The sequence below is a fragment of the Dryobates pubescens genome, chromosome 13 (assembly GCF_014839835.1).
Source record: "Dryobates pubescens isolate bDryPub1 chromosome 13, bDryPub1.pri, whole genome shotgun sequence".
NCBI classification, from domain to species: domain Eukaryota; kingdom Metazoa; phylum Chordata; class Aves; order Piciformes; family Picidae; genus Dryobates; species Dryobates pubescens.
Window position 1 is genome coordinate 26021634 of NC_071624.1, and position 15750 is coordinate 26037383.

The window sequence follows — 15750 nt, forward strand, 5'->3', positions numbered from 1 at the left end:
GCACCAAAGAGCCTTGGCCACATCTGGCTGCTGTTAGGATCGGGGGCGACGTTCATCTGGGCAGCCTGTCCCCGTTGCAGGCATGGCCAAGGATCAGAGCTGGTCCACCTGCACTCACCAGTAGCTTCCACCTCAGGTGACAGCTCCCACAACTGGAGGGGGGACAAAGGGAATGCTGAGTGCAATGTTATTCCCTTCTCAGAGCCTGGGAGAGCCTCGAGGCGGAATGACTTGTGCAGGGTGCAGGTGTTACTGGGGCACGTTAATCGAGAGATGAATTGTGAAGAGCTCATGTGTCAAATGGTGGCATGGGGCAGAGAAGCAAACCCAACCTGAGAAACAAAGGCCCCACACAAGGAAGCAAAGCTAGAAATTATGTTGGACTGCTATTTCCAGGAGAGAGAGAGCAAATAAAACCCAACCCAACCCAGGGAAGACTAAATTCAAGCCAAAAAAACAAATGAATCAACCCCACAAAAACCAAAAGAAAGAAACCCAAAGCGAGGCATCATGAGCATCAATGCAGGGGGCAAGCAGGCTGTTCTGCAGGCAGGGCAAGTGGGGGTCGATTACCCTGGTGTCCTCTAATTCTCTGAGGAGTTTTTCAGCCTGTGCCTTCTCAAACAGCAGGCTCTGCTCGAGCTCCCGTATTCGGGCATGCTCCAACTGCGTCTGAGTCTGGTCACACAGAGGGAAAAAAGAACAAGAGTGGAGATGGGGAAAGGGAAAGGGAAAGGGAGAGAGAGAGAGAAAGAGAGGGAAAGAGAAGGCTGCAACATCATCTTCAGTGTACAAGACAAGGAAAGGCAGTTCACAAAAGGAGGAGAATAAAGATCTAAACAAGCAGGGGGAAAAATCCAACCAAACAGAAAAGGGTCACCGAGGGATTTTACATGGTACTCGTAGCGCCTGGGCACAACAAAATGGAACCTCTGAATCAGAAAGTTGCCTCAGTGTTTTCCTGCATCAAGACTATGTTTGAGACACTTCCTAAGAAGCAAAGCTCCCACTGCTGCAGATCACCAGTACAAGACCTTTGCACCTTAGAAGAGAATGCAAAGACCTTGCATTGATTGTCTGCATCTCCCCACCGGAAGAATCACAAGGTTGGCTTGGCTGAAAAAGGGTTGGAAGTTCCCATTCTCTTTTTGCTCTGGAGACAGCTTGAACCCTGCACTAAGTATGGGGGGGAAAAAAACCACACTGAAAAGCAGGTCATACTGTACACAGCATGTTGCTGGAACCAAAAATACACTGCACTGGGAGCAAACCAGAGCAATTCAGACACCAAAGTGTTACCCAAACCTCTGCTTTTGGTTTGAGGAGGGCTGCTAGGAACTCCAGAGTGATTTTCTTCTTGCACAATAAAAGCAGTCCCTGGAGGTGTTTAAGACCAGGCTGGATGAGGCTCTGGCCAGCCTGATCTAGTGTGGGGTGTCCCCTGCCCATGGCAGGGGGGTTGGAACTAGATGATCCTTGTGGTCCCTTCCAACCCTGACTGATACTATGACACTAACTGTTACACAAACCTCTGCTTTTGGTTTGAGGAGGGCTGCTAGGAACTCCAATGTGGTATTTTTTCAACACACTAAAAGTCTAATAGCCTTGCACACAAGAAAACAGAACTGTTGTTTTGGTTCTGTGTGGAGTTTCATTTTGCTTCCTTGGGGATCTTTTTGGTTCATCTCTTTGCTGCTGCTATTTTGTTTCGAGGGATGACCCAAACTAAGCACAAGAAGTTTATGCAGCCTGCCCCAGTGCAGGAGCACTGCCTCAGGGCCATCGATTCAGTGCCTGCCTTGCACTTTTAAAGCAGAAGAACCATGCAGCTGCACTTGGTGGCAAACTTCAGGACTCCAGAACAACCACTGTAATATCATGTAAAATTTCCCTTAAATAAGAGAGGAGAGGAGAGGAGACACAGGAAAATGCATGCAGACTCTGGCTTGCATTTTAAGCTTTACAAACCCCAGCAGTTTCCTTCAAATTAAACTGGGCTTAAAGAAAAGCAAATCAACCTGGTCAGAGCCTTTTCATTATTGTTTTGGTCACCCCCATTTTTTGCCTTTTGTTTTTCCCATTTAATTATTTGCTTCCCTCCCTTCCCTATTGGAACCAGAGTTGGGGATTGCCTGCCCTTTCCTGCAGGAAAGGTTTGATTAGCTGTGCACAAACAATGGAAACCCAAGTTTGCCTTCTCTTGTGGCTTGAATGGTAACACCATAGATCATGTATCCAGACATGATCAAGATCACATCTGTCAGAGACACTTGAGACTATTTCACCCCTGAAAGAGTTAAGTAACATGTGGTCTCAAGCCCCCAAACATTATCAACCCCTCTAGGATAACACTGAAGTGCAAAAGTTGGGTGAATGCATCCTAATAAGACAAATAAAGCAATTTCATTTCACACTGAGTGGCTTCCCCTGCTTTCTGCAAAGCTCAAAGATCCATAGCTCAAGATGGAGATCCAGGCTTGATTTGAGTTAGAGGGATAATGATTCCATTGATATTTACCCAGTTTTCCTCAGTTTACTACTGTTCAAGTGAAACTTGAGCAACACAGGCTTTGGAAGTTACCTTGAGAGGTAGCAGCACTCCAGATATTGGCTACCTGAAGCTGCTGACCTATTACAAAACTAATCTCCCCCACCCCCCCCCCCCCCCGAAAAACCCTCTCTCAAGACTCCCAAGGCTGACACTTCAAAGCTCCCAGCCAAGCTTGCTCAGTATCTACCAATCCTGCTATTTTCCAAGTCTGGAAAAACACCTGGAACTAGAGAAGAAAAAATAATCAGGGAAGAAAGATCAACTGGTTTGCAGCCCTTAGACACAGCTTCACTTCAGATTTGCACCAGGTCTTGTGTTATCCCTTGCTTCCTGCAAACTGCTTTGCCTAGCCAGTGCTACTCAGAGCCTCAAATCCAAAGTTTTCCTGCACTTGGAAGAAGTTCAGCTCTGAAGTTCAGACTTACCTCTTGCTCTCAGCCTTAAATTATTATTCACAAATTACAAACACACTTCCCACTGGTATTCAAGGGATGAGGTGGGGTTCCAGCAGGTTAAGTCCTTGAAGAGGTTAGTATTTCCTAGAACAACACAGCCTTCTCTCATGGAAAGCCTTTCTTAGAAGGTTTTGTTTTCCTGCAATTGCTTTCCCCCTTCCAAAGCACTGTAGCATCAGTATTGGCAACCAGGATCAAGGACAGGTGGAATTCACAACCACATTGCAAGGCTAAATCCACAGCTTCTCCTCCTTCATCAGGGGTCCAAAAACTAGACCCCTGCTGGAGGCTTCAGACACATTGATTTCTTTGCTCAAAGAGAGTCTAGAGAGGTTGCCTGCCACACACAACACCTGAGAGTCCCAGCTTGTTCCAGAACCTACATGATGTGAGACTTAGCCCAGCCTTCAGCAGAAACCCTACTTCCAGAGACCACAGAGGAGAGGAACTTTTCTTATCATCATGTCTGTAACTAGTTGAGTACAAGATCAATGTTTTCCTCTGAGTACTCAACAGAGGGTGTTGGGGTAAGAGTGTTACAGGACCAGAGGAGGGGAGACAACTGCCACAGGGCTTTGCCTTTGGTATGGTTTAGTTGATTAGATAGTGTTGGATGATGGGTTGGACACGATGATCTCAAAGGTCTCTTCCAACCTGGTTAATTCTATTCTATTCTATTTGGGCGGTTAGTTGAGCTCTAGCTTGGAATGCAAAGGGCTGTGCTGGCAGCCACTGGCTGGCTTTGGGAAGAACATCAGGGACAACCATTTCCCAGGAAACAAGCACACTGCAACATGAAGGAGCACTCAACCCTCAGATTTCCAATGAGAGAGGTTTTTTAAGTGAATCACTTGCCTCTGGAAATTCTGACTGTCTCCACAACAAAGCAGGCAGGTGAGAATTAACTCCAGTGGCTCAAACCTTCAGTCTGAGCACCCCAATTAGAGTGGACAGGAGGGGAAAGACTGTCCCCAGCAAAGCCCTCTGACAGTGTCTGTGCTGTCACTGGTGTTGGAGCTGATATTGCAGGGAAGCAAGCTGCTCTGTGACTCTTCCCTAAGTAGTTATTTGTTCTCCTGTACAGATGGAAGGGGGGACAGGGCCCTGGCAGCCTACATGAAGCCTGGCCACATCCTCATTGCAAAGCAACTCCTTCCCAGCCCACATGAAAATCAGCTCTATCCTCAGTTTGAGACCTGCAGGCATTGCAGCACTTCTGTCACAGCAGCTCACCACCTTCTAAAATGTGGTGGCTTTAACAATCTAATTCTATCTAATTATAGCTGGCAGCTAGCCCTGGTGCCATTCCCATCATTACACAGCCACTGGAAGCTTACACAGGGACAATTTACTGCTCTCAAAGGGAATGAAGGATGGATCAACCACCCATTTCTAAGGCACTGGGGGAAACCTATCACCTAAGCTCAGGAATCAAGAGAAACCTGATTTTACACCCACTCACCAGGCAGAAACTGTACTGGCTGTCCCTCAGCAAAGGTGTCTCAGTGCATCACTGGTTTACACCCTGTCAAACACATTGCTCTGCTTCAGCTTCTGGATAAAGAGGAGAGGATTATGCCAAGAGAGTCACAGCCATAGCAACATACTCCATTGCCTAGTTTTCCCATTTTCCTGGGCTTTTAGTGATATGGCAGGCAGTGAAGCCCAAGAGTAGGTCCCTTGATGTGTCTGGCTGTTACTAAGCTAGTACTCTAGCTAAAGACAAAGGAAAGCCTTGATTTACACATGTAGAGCAGAGCCTTGCTGCACACAAAAATACAATCCTTTCCTTTTTTAAGCCCCCCCAGAAAAAGCCTCTCAGCCAAGGGCAAGTTCCCAACACCACTTCCAGTCTCCTCAATATTTACTGCAACAGCACTGGTGAGCAACAGCCCTTCCAAATGGAAGGGTGTCCTGGTGTCAAGTCCCTCACTCATATGCAGAGGACTCCACAAGAGGGTACTGCAGGTCAAAACAATACCCAGCCTTCCAGCTGGAATGGAACAGCCTCCAACTGGGAGGTTGTGCATGCCCATTAGCTGCTAAAGCAGGCCACTGCAGGGACAGGGAGTGAGCAGTCAGTTCATTGTTGGAGTGCAAAAACCTATGTTGAGATGCATTCAGAACCAGGCAGATTTCAATGTGGCTTGGCAACTCATGGAGACATTCAAAGCCAGGCTGGCTGAGTGGGATTAATTCCAGGCAGCTCCCGGCAATATTAGTCACTGGGTGACACACCAGAGGACAATCTTCACAGTTTATACCACAGAGTTCACAGCAGGTCCAAAGCCACCAATAAAGGCAAAGGATTATTTAGGGTTGAGCAAAAGGTGGCAGCAGTTACACAAGAGAGGCCCCACATGCAATCCCAGGTTTTGACCCCGCATTTTGGTGAGGAATTACCTCCAGATCCCCCTTTGTGATGGATTCTTCCTCCACACGGAACTGCAAGTCCTCCACTTTCCTGGGGAGTGGAAAAAGATCCAAAGAGTAATCAGCAACAGCAAGCAGCATCCCATTACCTAAGCAGTCACTGCACATGGGCCTCCCCTGAGCAACCAGGATAGAGACAGCCTCTGGATACCAACAGCTCAGCAGAAGCTAAACAGCAATACTCATGGAGCAAGACAGCTAATACCTAAGTTTTCCACTGAGCAAACATTTAATGCCTTGCAAGGTACCTGCTCAGAGACATCCTGTTTCTGCTGCACCACTGCTCAGCTACTGCTCACTGACACTGAGATCCTGAAGACATGAAAACCACAACCAGGTTTCCCTGGTTTCCTTAGACCTTGGCATCCTGCAGCCAAGCACCAGGCAATTCCTGTGCCAAATGCACAGGGCCCATGCAAAATATTCCAAGGGAATGAGAGCCTCTGTCTCCCTGGCAGAGGGAGAGCAATGCTTAATGTTTGCACAGCGTGGAAATGGGGAGTGACCTGGGCAGAAGAACCTTCACCACAGCTTGCAGAGAAACACACACAGCACCACATACAATAGAATCATAGAATCAATAAGGTTGGAAAAGACCTCAAAGATCATCAAGTCCAACCTCTCGCCCAACACCTCATGACTACTCAACCATGGCACCAAGTGCCACGTCCAATCCCCTCTTGAACATCTCCAGGGATGGGGACTCCACCACCTCCCTGGGCAGCACATTCCAATGGCTAACAACTCTCTCTGGGAAGAACTTTCTCCTCACCTCCAGCCTAAACCTCCCCTGGGGCAGCTTGAGACTGTGTCCTCTTGTTCTGGTGCTGGTTGCCTGGGAGAAGAGACCAACCCCCTCCTGTCTACAGCCTCCCTTCAGGTAGCTGTAGAGAGCAATAAGGTCTCCCCTGAGCCTCCTCTTCTCCAGGCTAAACAGCCCCAGCTCCCTCAGCCTCTCCTTGAGGCTGACATGCAGGCAAGCCTAGGGGCTGCAAGCAAAGTCTGATGAGAAAATCCACTAACAATACAAAATAATTCAATTTTCTGCTAAACTCAGTCCTCTTTTGTTCTCTTCACCGATTTACAAAAGGCAGTAACAAGGATGTTGAGCTGGTAGCCAGATGCAAAGGCTCTGATTGGGTTACAGATAAAAATAGCTGTGGGTATACATATCTAGCTTCAGAAACAAGCTGCTTTGTCTAAACCTCCTCTAACTAGAGGAGGCATCTGTTGATATTTAGGAAAGAACTTGGCTGTCTTGGGCTAAAGGGCCTCCTGGAGCTGGGAAATGGAGCTGCCCACCAGGAGAGTGAGGAGACTTGTGAGTGGAAGAACAATTCGTCCTCGGAAGGGGCATCATTGCATCGAAATCAAAACTGGTTTCACTTACTTAATACTCAGAAATGGCTTTCTATTCCCACTGAAGAGTTTAATTATCTATATGGAGCAATTGGATTCCCAGAATGACAAGCAGAGCTTCATTCTTATCCAGAGAGGAAATGGATGCATCATCATACATACAGGGACAGGGCCTCTGGGATGTGGGGAGATGATGAATCGCACTACAGTGAGGCTGTACCCCAGCCTGGCTGCCCTTCCTCTGAAGGAATGTCCTTAGGATCAGCACATCACAGAGAAGTCATCTTTGGCCAAGCCAGGTTGTACAGAAATCTGGGGGAGGGGTCTGGGATGGCCCAAGCTGCACAGTTCTGTTATTTTATACTGCATCCTTAGCCAAGAATCATAGAATGGTCTGGGCTGGAAGGGACCTCCAAAAGTTACCCAGCCCAAACCCCTCTGCAGTCAGCAGGGACATCCTCAACTAGATCAGGCTGCCCAAAGCCCTGTTGAGCCTCACTTTGAGTATCTCCAGGGATGGGGCCCCAACCACCTCTCTGGGCAACATCTGAAGGCACTGGCCACACCTTTGCAGGAGTGAATTCCATCTTTACTGACTAATTCCACCTCACACAGTGGCCCAGATGAGTTTAATCACAATATCCCACCTCAGAGTGACATTACCCTTTGTTCCTTCAGGCAAAAAAAATGCTGCTTCTCCCTGCTTTGTACTGGGAACTGAATGACAGGGGAGAGAAAACCCTCAATCACTGCACTGCCCAGCAGAGACCAGGACTATTTGTCCTTCTGCTAGCTGTGGGAGATCAACTGTTGGCTACCATTGCATTGTCAGTGCAAAACTTGCTGTGGCCAAACACTCTTGGACGTGCAAGTAGCCTGGCAGGGTCATCACAGAAGTGCCAGCACTTAAGAGTCCTAATCAGGACTCTTCATGCAGGCAGCCAACAGTGGCCAGAAGAGTGAAGCAAGGCATATCTCAAGTACTGGAAGATATCTAAGATGACTTCCTCATTCACTTTCTTCCTAGATCTAAGCAACAACGTTCTCAGGTAAGAGCCTCATCTCCCCCACACCCATCCCCTCCTGCTTTACCTCTTCTCCTCCTCCAGCTGGTTCAATAGTTCAATCTTCTCCTTCTGCATCCCATCCACCAGTGCTCGTGCCCGCTGGAGATTGCCTTCTGCCTCTGTGACGTACTGCAGGGAACAAAGAGCCCATGCCAGGAAAGTTAACCATATTTGAGGCACATAAAGGGTGAGAACAAGAGAAGAGAAGGGTTTGAGGGCAAGAAGGTAGATTTTCCAATGAATCCAGCATACAGGTATCAAAAAGATAAAAACTGCTCCACCTCCAGCAGCTGCAGATTTGATCCATGCTCGAGTGCCTCTCTGGCTCGAGCCTGTTGGAGAATCCTGCTGTGAGTAAAAGTTAAGAACTTGAAGTCTGAAGAGTTTTGAGAATCTCCTCTGAAGGTACTAGGGCTGCAATTCAGCCCTGGCCATGAAGCAAGAAAGACATTTCAGTTCATTCATTTGTTCCTGGGAATTGCTGGGAAATGCTACACACAAGGAAGATGTCAGCTTGCAGCTGATCTGCCAGTCTCTCCTGCCATTTCTGACAGGCAGGGGTGGTGGGGCACACCTCACAGTCAGAGAGTGCCATGCCCTGCTCCCTTAACAGCTGTCTGGGGTTTCTAAACATGAGCAAGGAATTGAGGGCAACAGCAGTCACTGAAGAGCCACATATTGATCATTTAAGCACTGAACTGCATGAAATATCATCTGTGCAAAAGCTAATATGATCAGCCTGGTTTTCCTACAGACTGAAAGATCTGAAGTGCTAAAAGATCCTCCTGGCAGGAAAGTGGGGACATATGAACTGAGCTGATGGCTCCCAGCAGTGTCTGACAGCATAAAAAACCACTGCAATGCAGTCCCAGCCAAGGCCAGATTGGGTGGCCAAGGGGAACAGGTTTGCCCTCCACTTGCATTTCAGCTTCCAAGTGTATTGATCCACCAGACACAAACTCTCTGCAGTCCTTTGTCCTAGCACAGCCCTTTTTCTGCTCTTGGCTTGGGGCAGGGAGCACACATGTGACACTGGCAGGAGTGGATAAAGAGCCTCAGCTTAACTCACCGTGCTGGAAACTGTCTCAGCATAAAAGGCAGAAACCCAGAGGCCAGGTTCCACATCAGGAAGTTGTGCAGGGGGAATGTCAAGATCCAAAACTCCCAGAGGACGCCAGGTATTTGAGTGCTAGTGGCAAAGCCACATCATCTCCTACCTGCTCGTGCTGAGCCTTCAGGATGGCAATCTCTTTCTCCACCTCGCAGATGTGGCTGGTGGCCTTGGCAACCTCAGCCCGCTCCAGGTCACGCTCTGCCAGCAGCTGTTCAATGTGCTGCTGCTTCTCCTTCAGGGCCTCCTGGAGAGCTGTGGTGCCAGAGATTTTTCGGGCGTATCGAGAGGAGGTCTCTGTCAGCTGGAAAGAGTGTTCAAAAAAGGAGGTCAAGCTCTGTCCTTCCCAGTCAAGGACAGCTCGAAGTCCCCTGTGAAATCTGGAATTCAGCACACCTACAATTTATTTATCAGGCTGTACACAGCTGCAGTTCCAGCTCTGGATCCTACAAGTGGGGTTAACAAGTCTGCAAAACATCTGGACACTGCTCATAAGCTCAATAGCTCTTCTGCACTGCAATGAAAGGACCATTTCCCAAAGGACAGGATGCAGGGTGGGAACTGGGTCAGGAAGATTATCATGTATTGCATCATCTGCCCTCTTGCATGCATTTTACTGATGATCTGTTCTGGTGCAGACTCAAATAGTGAGCTCAGCTGGAAGAACTGATCTCAACTGGATACAAGTATGGACTATTTTGAGCCACTCTCAGGTACTGCACCCTCATCCCAAACCCAGATGACTGCAGGTGCTCTGCAGCACACACTAGAACAGAGTCAGAGCTTTTCATAACATTGCTGCCAGCTCTAGTGTCTGCCTTCTTGAGCACCTGCCAAGGCACAAGGCATGTGACCCAGGACAGTGTCACCCTCCACAGCAAAGCACAGTCATTGGAGGGCTTTGGGCTGGCTGTTCCACACAGCAGCACACTGTTACACAACCACACAGGACAAGGAGCAAAGGCATCTCCTGCACAAAACCTGCTCTTGACAGCAGAGCTGAGGTTTGCCCCATTGCAAACAGCAGTTGAGGCTCTTCAATGGTCACAATTGCTCTGTGTCTGACTCTTGCGTCCATGGACAGGACCCTATTTGTAAGGTGGGCAGCAGTACCCCACTTATCTCCCCTCATCCCATTGACAGTGAAGGAGCAAGTGCCCAGTGCAGCTGCTGAAACAAAAGCCCAGCCTTCCCACTCGGCAGAGCAGGCTCACAGCTCTGAGGCCGCGCAGCCCGTGGGCAGAGTCACTTACCAGCCCGCTGCGGCTGGGCCTGCCCCCCACTGACGATGCCACCGAGCTGACCGAGCTGATGGAGGAGCTGCTGGGGCTGTGGGTCAAGGCAGACACTCCCATGGCCATCCGCTTGCTCTTCTTGGCCTTGGCAGGGCTGGTGGAGGGGAAGCCGATCCGGATCACCTTGTGGATGGGAGCAAAGAGGCCAAACTTGGGGGGGCACTGGAAATACCTGCAGTACAGGAGATGCGCCAAGTCAGGAGTGGTAGAGCACCCGCCTCACCCAAGCCTTGCAGGATGGCATTGCTAAGCAATCCACAACCCCAGCCCATCTCTTGGTGCTTTGCTGTGGCATTGTTAGCTGGGTTGTGAGTGGTTAGATTATCCTCCTCTCCTGCTGCTCATAGAATCAATAAGGTTGGAAAAGACCTCGGAGATCATCGAGTCCAACCTGTCACCCAACACCTCATGACTACTAAACCATGGCACCAAGTGCCACATCCAGTCCCTTTCTGAACACCTCCAGGGATGGTGACTTCACTCAGGGTGTGGCCTAACCAGTACAGGGTTAGGGGCAGAATGACCTCCCTGTTCCTGCTGGCCACACTATTTCTGATGCAGGCCAGGATGCCAATGGCCTTCTTAGCCACCTGGGCACACTGCTGGCTCATGTTCAGCCAGCTGTCAACCAGTAACCTCAGGTCCCTTTCTGCCTGGGACTGCCTCTGTTTCCACTGGTGGGGCCTGAGCAGGTAAACCCGAGGTAATTGCCAGGCACTGGCTGCTGCACGCTCTGGTGAGATGCCAGGGGAGCCCCATCTGGTAGCCTGGAGAGCACAAAGATCCTGACACACAAACACAGTGAGGGCACACACACTCCTGCCCACCAAACCTGCACACGTCCTCTGCCCTGCTCTGCAAGGAAGCCACACAGGGAGGTGTGTCAAATAAAGAGGTCTGAATCACACAGCTCTGTAGAAATGTTCTGCAGGGTAAAAATCATTCCTCCAAAACAGAAGGGGAAAATGGTAGCTGCTAACTTTGAAGCTAAAAATACCATGACAGCAAATTCCAGTGTGTGTGCCACCTCCTCTGGCTGGCAGAGAAACTGCTTCCCAGGCACTAAAAACCAACCCAAAAAACTGAAAGAAGCAAGAATGAAAAAGGGAGGATCAGTTAATTACAGTGCAAGCTCTCTTCCACAACTGCAGTGAGCCCAATGATTATGTCTCTCCAGAGCTCTCCTTCAGAACACAAATGAGCCAAACCCCACAGTGTCAAACCTTGGAAAGCCCTTCAGAGCCTGGGCTGAGCAGCTCAGGCCAGGGTTGAGCTGTTGCTGGCCAGCTGCACTGCAGCAAGTCAAAACAGCTCATCTTCAGAGCACATCTCCTTGTTTCAAGGGAGCAGCCAACACAGAGCACTCTCTCCCTTGAGTTCTTTCTCACAGGCTTCATAGCAAGGCTAGAGCTAGCCTGGGCCATATAACCACCTGTCCTATGTCACCATAAACCCCAGGTCCTAATGAGTAACTGACAAATCCAGCTTGGCTAGCACAAGTCCCCTCTCTCCAGATGTAAGCAGCTGCTTTCCCAGCTCCCTTTTCAAGTGCTGGCAGCCACAAGGCTGTGTCACAGGGAGGCTTTTTTGTGCTTGGGAGGCCAGAGAACAGCCTGACCTCCAGCCAGATGGGAAAGTGATTCATTTTCAAACATCTGCTCAAGCCCAGTTTTTTCTGTAGCAATCTTTTATATATATATATATATATATGAAAAAACAACCTTTACAGCCCCAAGCCTCTCAGCCCTCTCTGCTTGCTGCCAGCACAGCCCCTTGGGTTGGAAACCCAGCCAAACCACAGGCTGAGCCCACTGCAGAACAGGGACCCAAGGAAGGAACTCCTGCAAACCAGCCAAAGCCCTGCTCAGCATCATCTCCTCAAACTGCAGTAGGCACAGGTGGATCAACAGCATGGCACAGCCCCTTCCACAGGCCCATCTCAGTTTAGGAAAGATGCTGAGTTGCAAGAATGTGTCCAGAGAAGGGCAACAAAGCTGGAGAGGGGTTTGGAGCACAGCCCTGTGAGGAGAGGCTGAGGGAGCTGGGGTTGCTTAGCCTGGAGAAGAGGAGGCTCAGGGGAGACCTGCCGCCAGCCAGCCACAAGCTGCTCAGGAAACCCTGCCCCTTCAACTTGGGTGCAAATCCAGCTCTGGAGCCCCTTCCTGAACCTGCAGAAGAATCAGAGTAACCCTGCACAAATCCAGCCCATTCACCACCGACTCAGCTGGAGCTGCCTGCAGTGGCAGAGGTGGTGACAATGTCCTTTGCTTGCTCATTTGCACACATGTTGCTTCGGCCTCCACTCAGAGGCAGCTCTCTGGGCTCAGCTCTCCTTTGGCAGCAGACTGCTCCTGCGGCAGCAAGTGCTGGGCTCAGGCAGCCAGGCCAAAGATGCTCACTAGATGGCAACAACCACCAAAGCAGACAGACTCCAGCTCCACATGGTCTCTGCCCAGACCCCTTCTGTCAGGACAGTATCAGGAGTCCCGTGGCCACGGCACACATGGGGAAGACTGTCTTGAGGGGCATGTATCTGAAGCAGGGTTCAATTTTGGCTATGTAAAACTCAGCTTGTGTATATCCCCAAGCTCAAGATCTGAGGCTGAGGGTCATTTCCTTCCCTAACTTCCACATGAACAGAAACAGCTTCCCAGCAAGCCTGTGAGAAGTTCCTGTATGGCTTCAAAAATGCTAACAAGGGCTTCTTTCAACAAGAAAGCAGTGGAGGTGCCTTTGGAGTCAGAGGTGGTAAAATCAAATCAGCAGACAGCTGTCACACTACACAACTAGTACAAGGACAGACAACAACTGCTGATTTTCTTTCAGATCTCTGAAGATTTGTTCCAGAAAGAAGAAATAACATTAAGCTGGGGGGGTGGGGGTGTCAAACCTTTATCTTCCATAGTTCTGACAAAGTGAGTTACAGAAACAGAGCAAGAAGGCAGTTGAAGCTGGGAAGGTGTAGTTGAAAGCAGAGCTAATACAATCACAGCATCAATTTCTAGCAAAATCAAAATCCCACCCTAAGGTTTTTTTTCCTCTCCCTACTCTTTCCTGTTTCCTGAAGCCACTCAGGTTACTTCTTCACAGAAGTTACCTGAGCCTGCTTTAAAATGCTCCAGTGATGAGGTTTCTATTGATCTCCCTGAAAAGCTATCCCAAAGCCTAAAAGACTCAGAACTGTCCTCCCAGTTACCCACATTACCTAACAGCACAGGCCTGACTCTTCCTCCCAGCTCCAAATGGCACTTGGCCCACAGCCACCCTAGGAGGGTCCTCCATGCCCAGGCTGGCTTTGAGAGCACACAGTACCTTGTCCCAGCCACTGCCCCATCATTCTTCCCCAGGGGCTCATCCAGCTCCACACCACACCACTCTCCTTTGGCAAAGTCCGTCTCTCCCACGTAGCGCACAACTCCTGTCTTGGTCCCACCAACCTGTTGGAGAGAAGATGCTGAAGGTTAGAGATGTCAGCACTGCCACAGGGGGACTGCAGTTATGGAGAGGAGAGCGGGGAAAAGGAATCACAGGGGGTTAGGGGTTGGAAGGGACCTTGAGAGATCATCCAGTCCAACCCCCTTGCCAGAGCAGGGTCACCTGGAGCGGATCACACAGGAACTCATCCAGGCAGGTCTTGAATATCTCCAGAGAGGGAGACTCCACGACCCCTCTGGGCAGCTTGTTCCAGTGTTGTCACCCTCACAGTGAAATAATTCTTCCTTCTGTTTCCATGGGACTTCCTATGCCTCAGCTTCCACCACTGCCCCTTGTGCTGTCACTGGGCAGCACCCAACAGAGCCTGGCTCCATCCCCTCGGGATTCACCCCTTACGTATCAATAAACAAGAATGAAGTCACCCCTCAGTCTCCTCTTCTCCAAGCTAATGAGCCCTCAGCTTTACCACCTCCCTGAGCAAACTGTTCCAGTCTCACCACCCTCATGGTGAAGAATTACCTCCTAACATCCAATCTGACTCTACCCATTCCTAGTTTTGCTCTATTCTCCCTAGTCCTATCACCACCCAACATCCTAAAAAGTCCCTCCCCAGCTTTCTTGTCGGCCTCCTTCAGGTACTGGAAGGCCACAATGAGGTCTCCTTGGAGCCTTCTCTTTTCCAGACTGAATAACCTACACTTCATCCAGGAGTGAAAAAAAATATTCCATTTCTGGGTTGGGTACTTAGGTACTTGGCAAGTTTCAGGTTTGAACAGCTGCAGAAAAAATTCTCCACCTATCACTCCCAGTCCACCAGCAGTCCCCTCTTTGATTGATTTGAGTTTATACAGACTTAGCCTCTTAATATTAATGCAATGATTTAATGCCATTCTAATACAGTTCTTTAGCAGCAAGTTGAACTCAACGTAGCTGCAATTCATCTTAATGCCACTGCTGGTAAGCTCCCTCAGTTTGATTTTTATTGAGTTTTAATTACAGATGTAGAGCCCCATTTCCTTTCCCAACCCACATGATCCCAATCCCACAGAGCCTCATGTGAACACCTTCAAAGCCTGATGAGCTCCTTCCAGCAGGGTGACTCACAGGTTCATAGATGAGTTTGGGTTGGAAGGGACCTCAAAGATCATAGAATCAGTAAGGTGGAAAAGACCTCGAAGCTCATCAAGTCCAACCTGTCACCCAACACCTCATCACTACTAAACCATGGCACCAAGTGCCACATCCAATCCCCTCTTGAACACCTCCACCACCTCCCTGGGCAGCACATTCCAATGGCTAACAATCATCTACTTCCACCCCCCTGCCACAGCCAGGGACACCTTCCACTAGCAGGGGTTGCTCAGGGCTTCATCCAACCTGACCTTGAACACCTTATGGGAGGACAAGTCCTCAAGGTCCAGTTCTATGATTCTAAACTATAACTGAGATTATTCATGTCCAGGAGAACTGGATTTGACCAAATGTAAAGTGCTACTTGGTTTAGTTGTGTTTGGTTCTGAAAAAATACCAAAAAGCAGCCAAAAAATGGCTCTTCCTTGAAGCTCCAAGGAACAGAAAATACACTGACATAGTGACAAAGGGGGGGTTGTCTTGTTTCAAGTTTCTTTGCTTCAGGTAAAAACACTCCTGAATAAAGAAGGTCATGGTGGTCCACCCTCTCCAGGTAGATTCAAGCAGCCTCAGAGCCACACATTGGAACGTTCAGCTCCAGATTGAAGTATCAGGAACAGTGTGGCCAGCAGGAGCAGGGAGGTCATTCTGCCCTGTACTCAGCACTGGTTAGGCCACACCTTGAGTCTTGTGTCCAGTTCTGGGCCCCTCAGTTTAGGAAAGATGTTGACTTGCTGGAACATGTCCAGAGAAGGGCAACAAGGCTGGGGAGGGGTTTGGAGCACAGCCCTGTGAGGAGAGGCTGAGGGAGCTGGGGTTGCTTAGCCTGGAGAAGAAGAGACTCAGGGCAAACCTTATTGCTGTCTACAACTACCTGAAGGGAGGGTGTAGCCAGGTAGGGATTGGTCTCTTC

The 15750-nt window shown here is 49.4% G+C and overlaps 1 protein-coding gene across 2 annotated transcripts in view; it reads right to left on the reverse strand.

The window, feature by feature from the left end:
* Positions 1 to 15750, reverse strand: part of CLIP2 (CAP-Gly domain containing linker protein 2) — a 63942-nt gene that overhangs the window by 17568 nt on the left and 30624 nt on the right. The window contains exons 3-8 of one of the 2 annotated variants that reach the window (XM_054166309.1): positions 13584 to 13708; positions 10230 to 10443; positions 9083 to 9280; positions 7891 to 7994; positions 5410 to 5470; positions 574 to 678 (exon numbers count right to left, since the gene is read on the reverse strand). In XM_054166309.1, the coding sequence (XP_054022284.1) occupies positions 574 to 678; positions 5410 to 5470; positions 7891 to 7994; positions 9083 to 9280; positions 10230 to 10443; positions 13584 to 13708 (807 nt within the window). The remainder of the gene's footprint in view (positions 1 to 573; positions 679 to 5409; positions 5471 to 7890; positions 7995 to 9082; positions 9281 to 10229; positions 10444 to 13583; positions 13709 to 15750) is intronic. The other variant, XM_054166310.1, reaches the window with a different exon arrangement.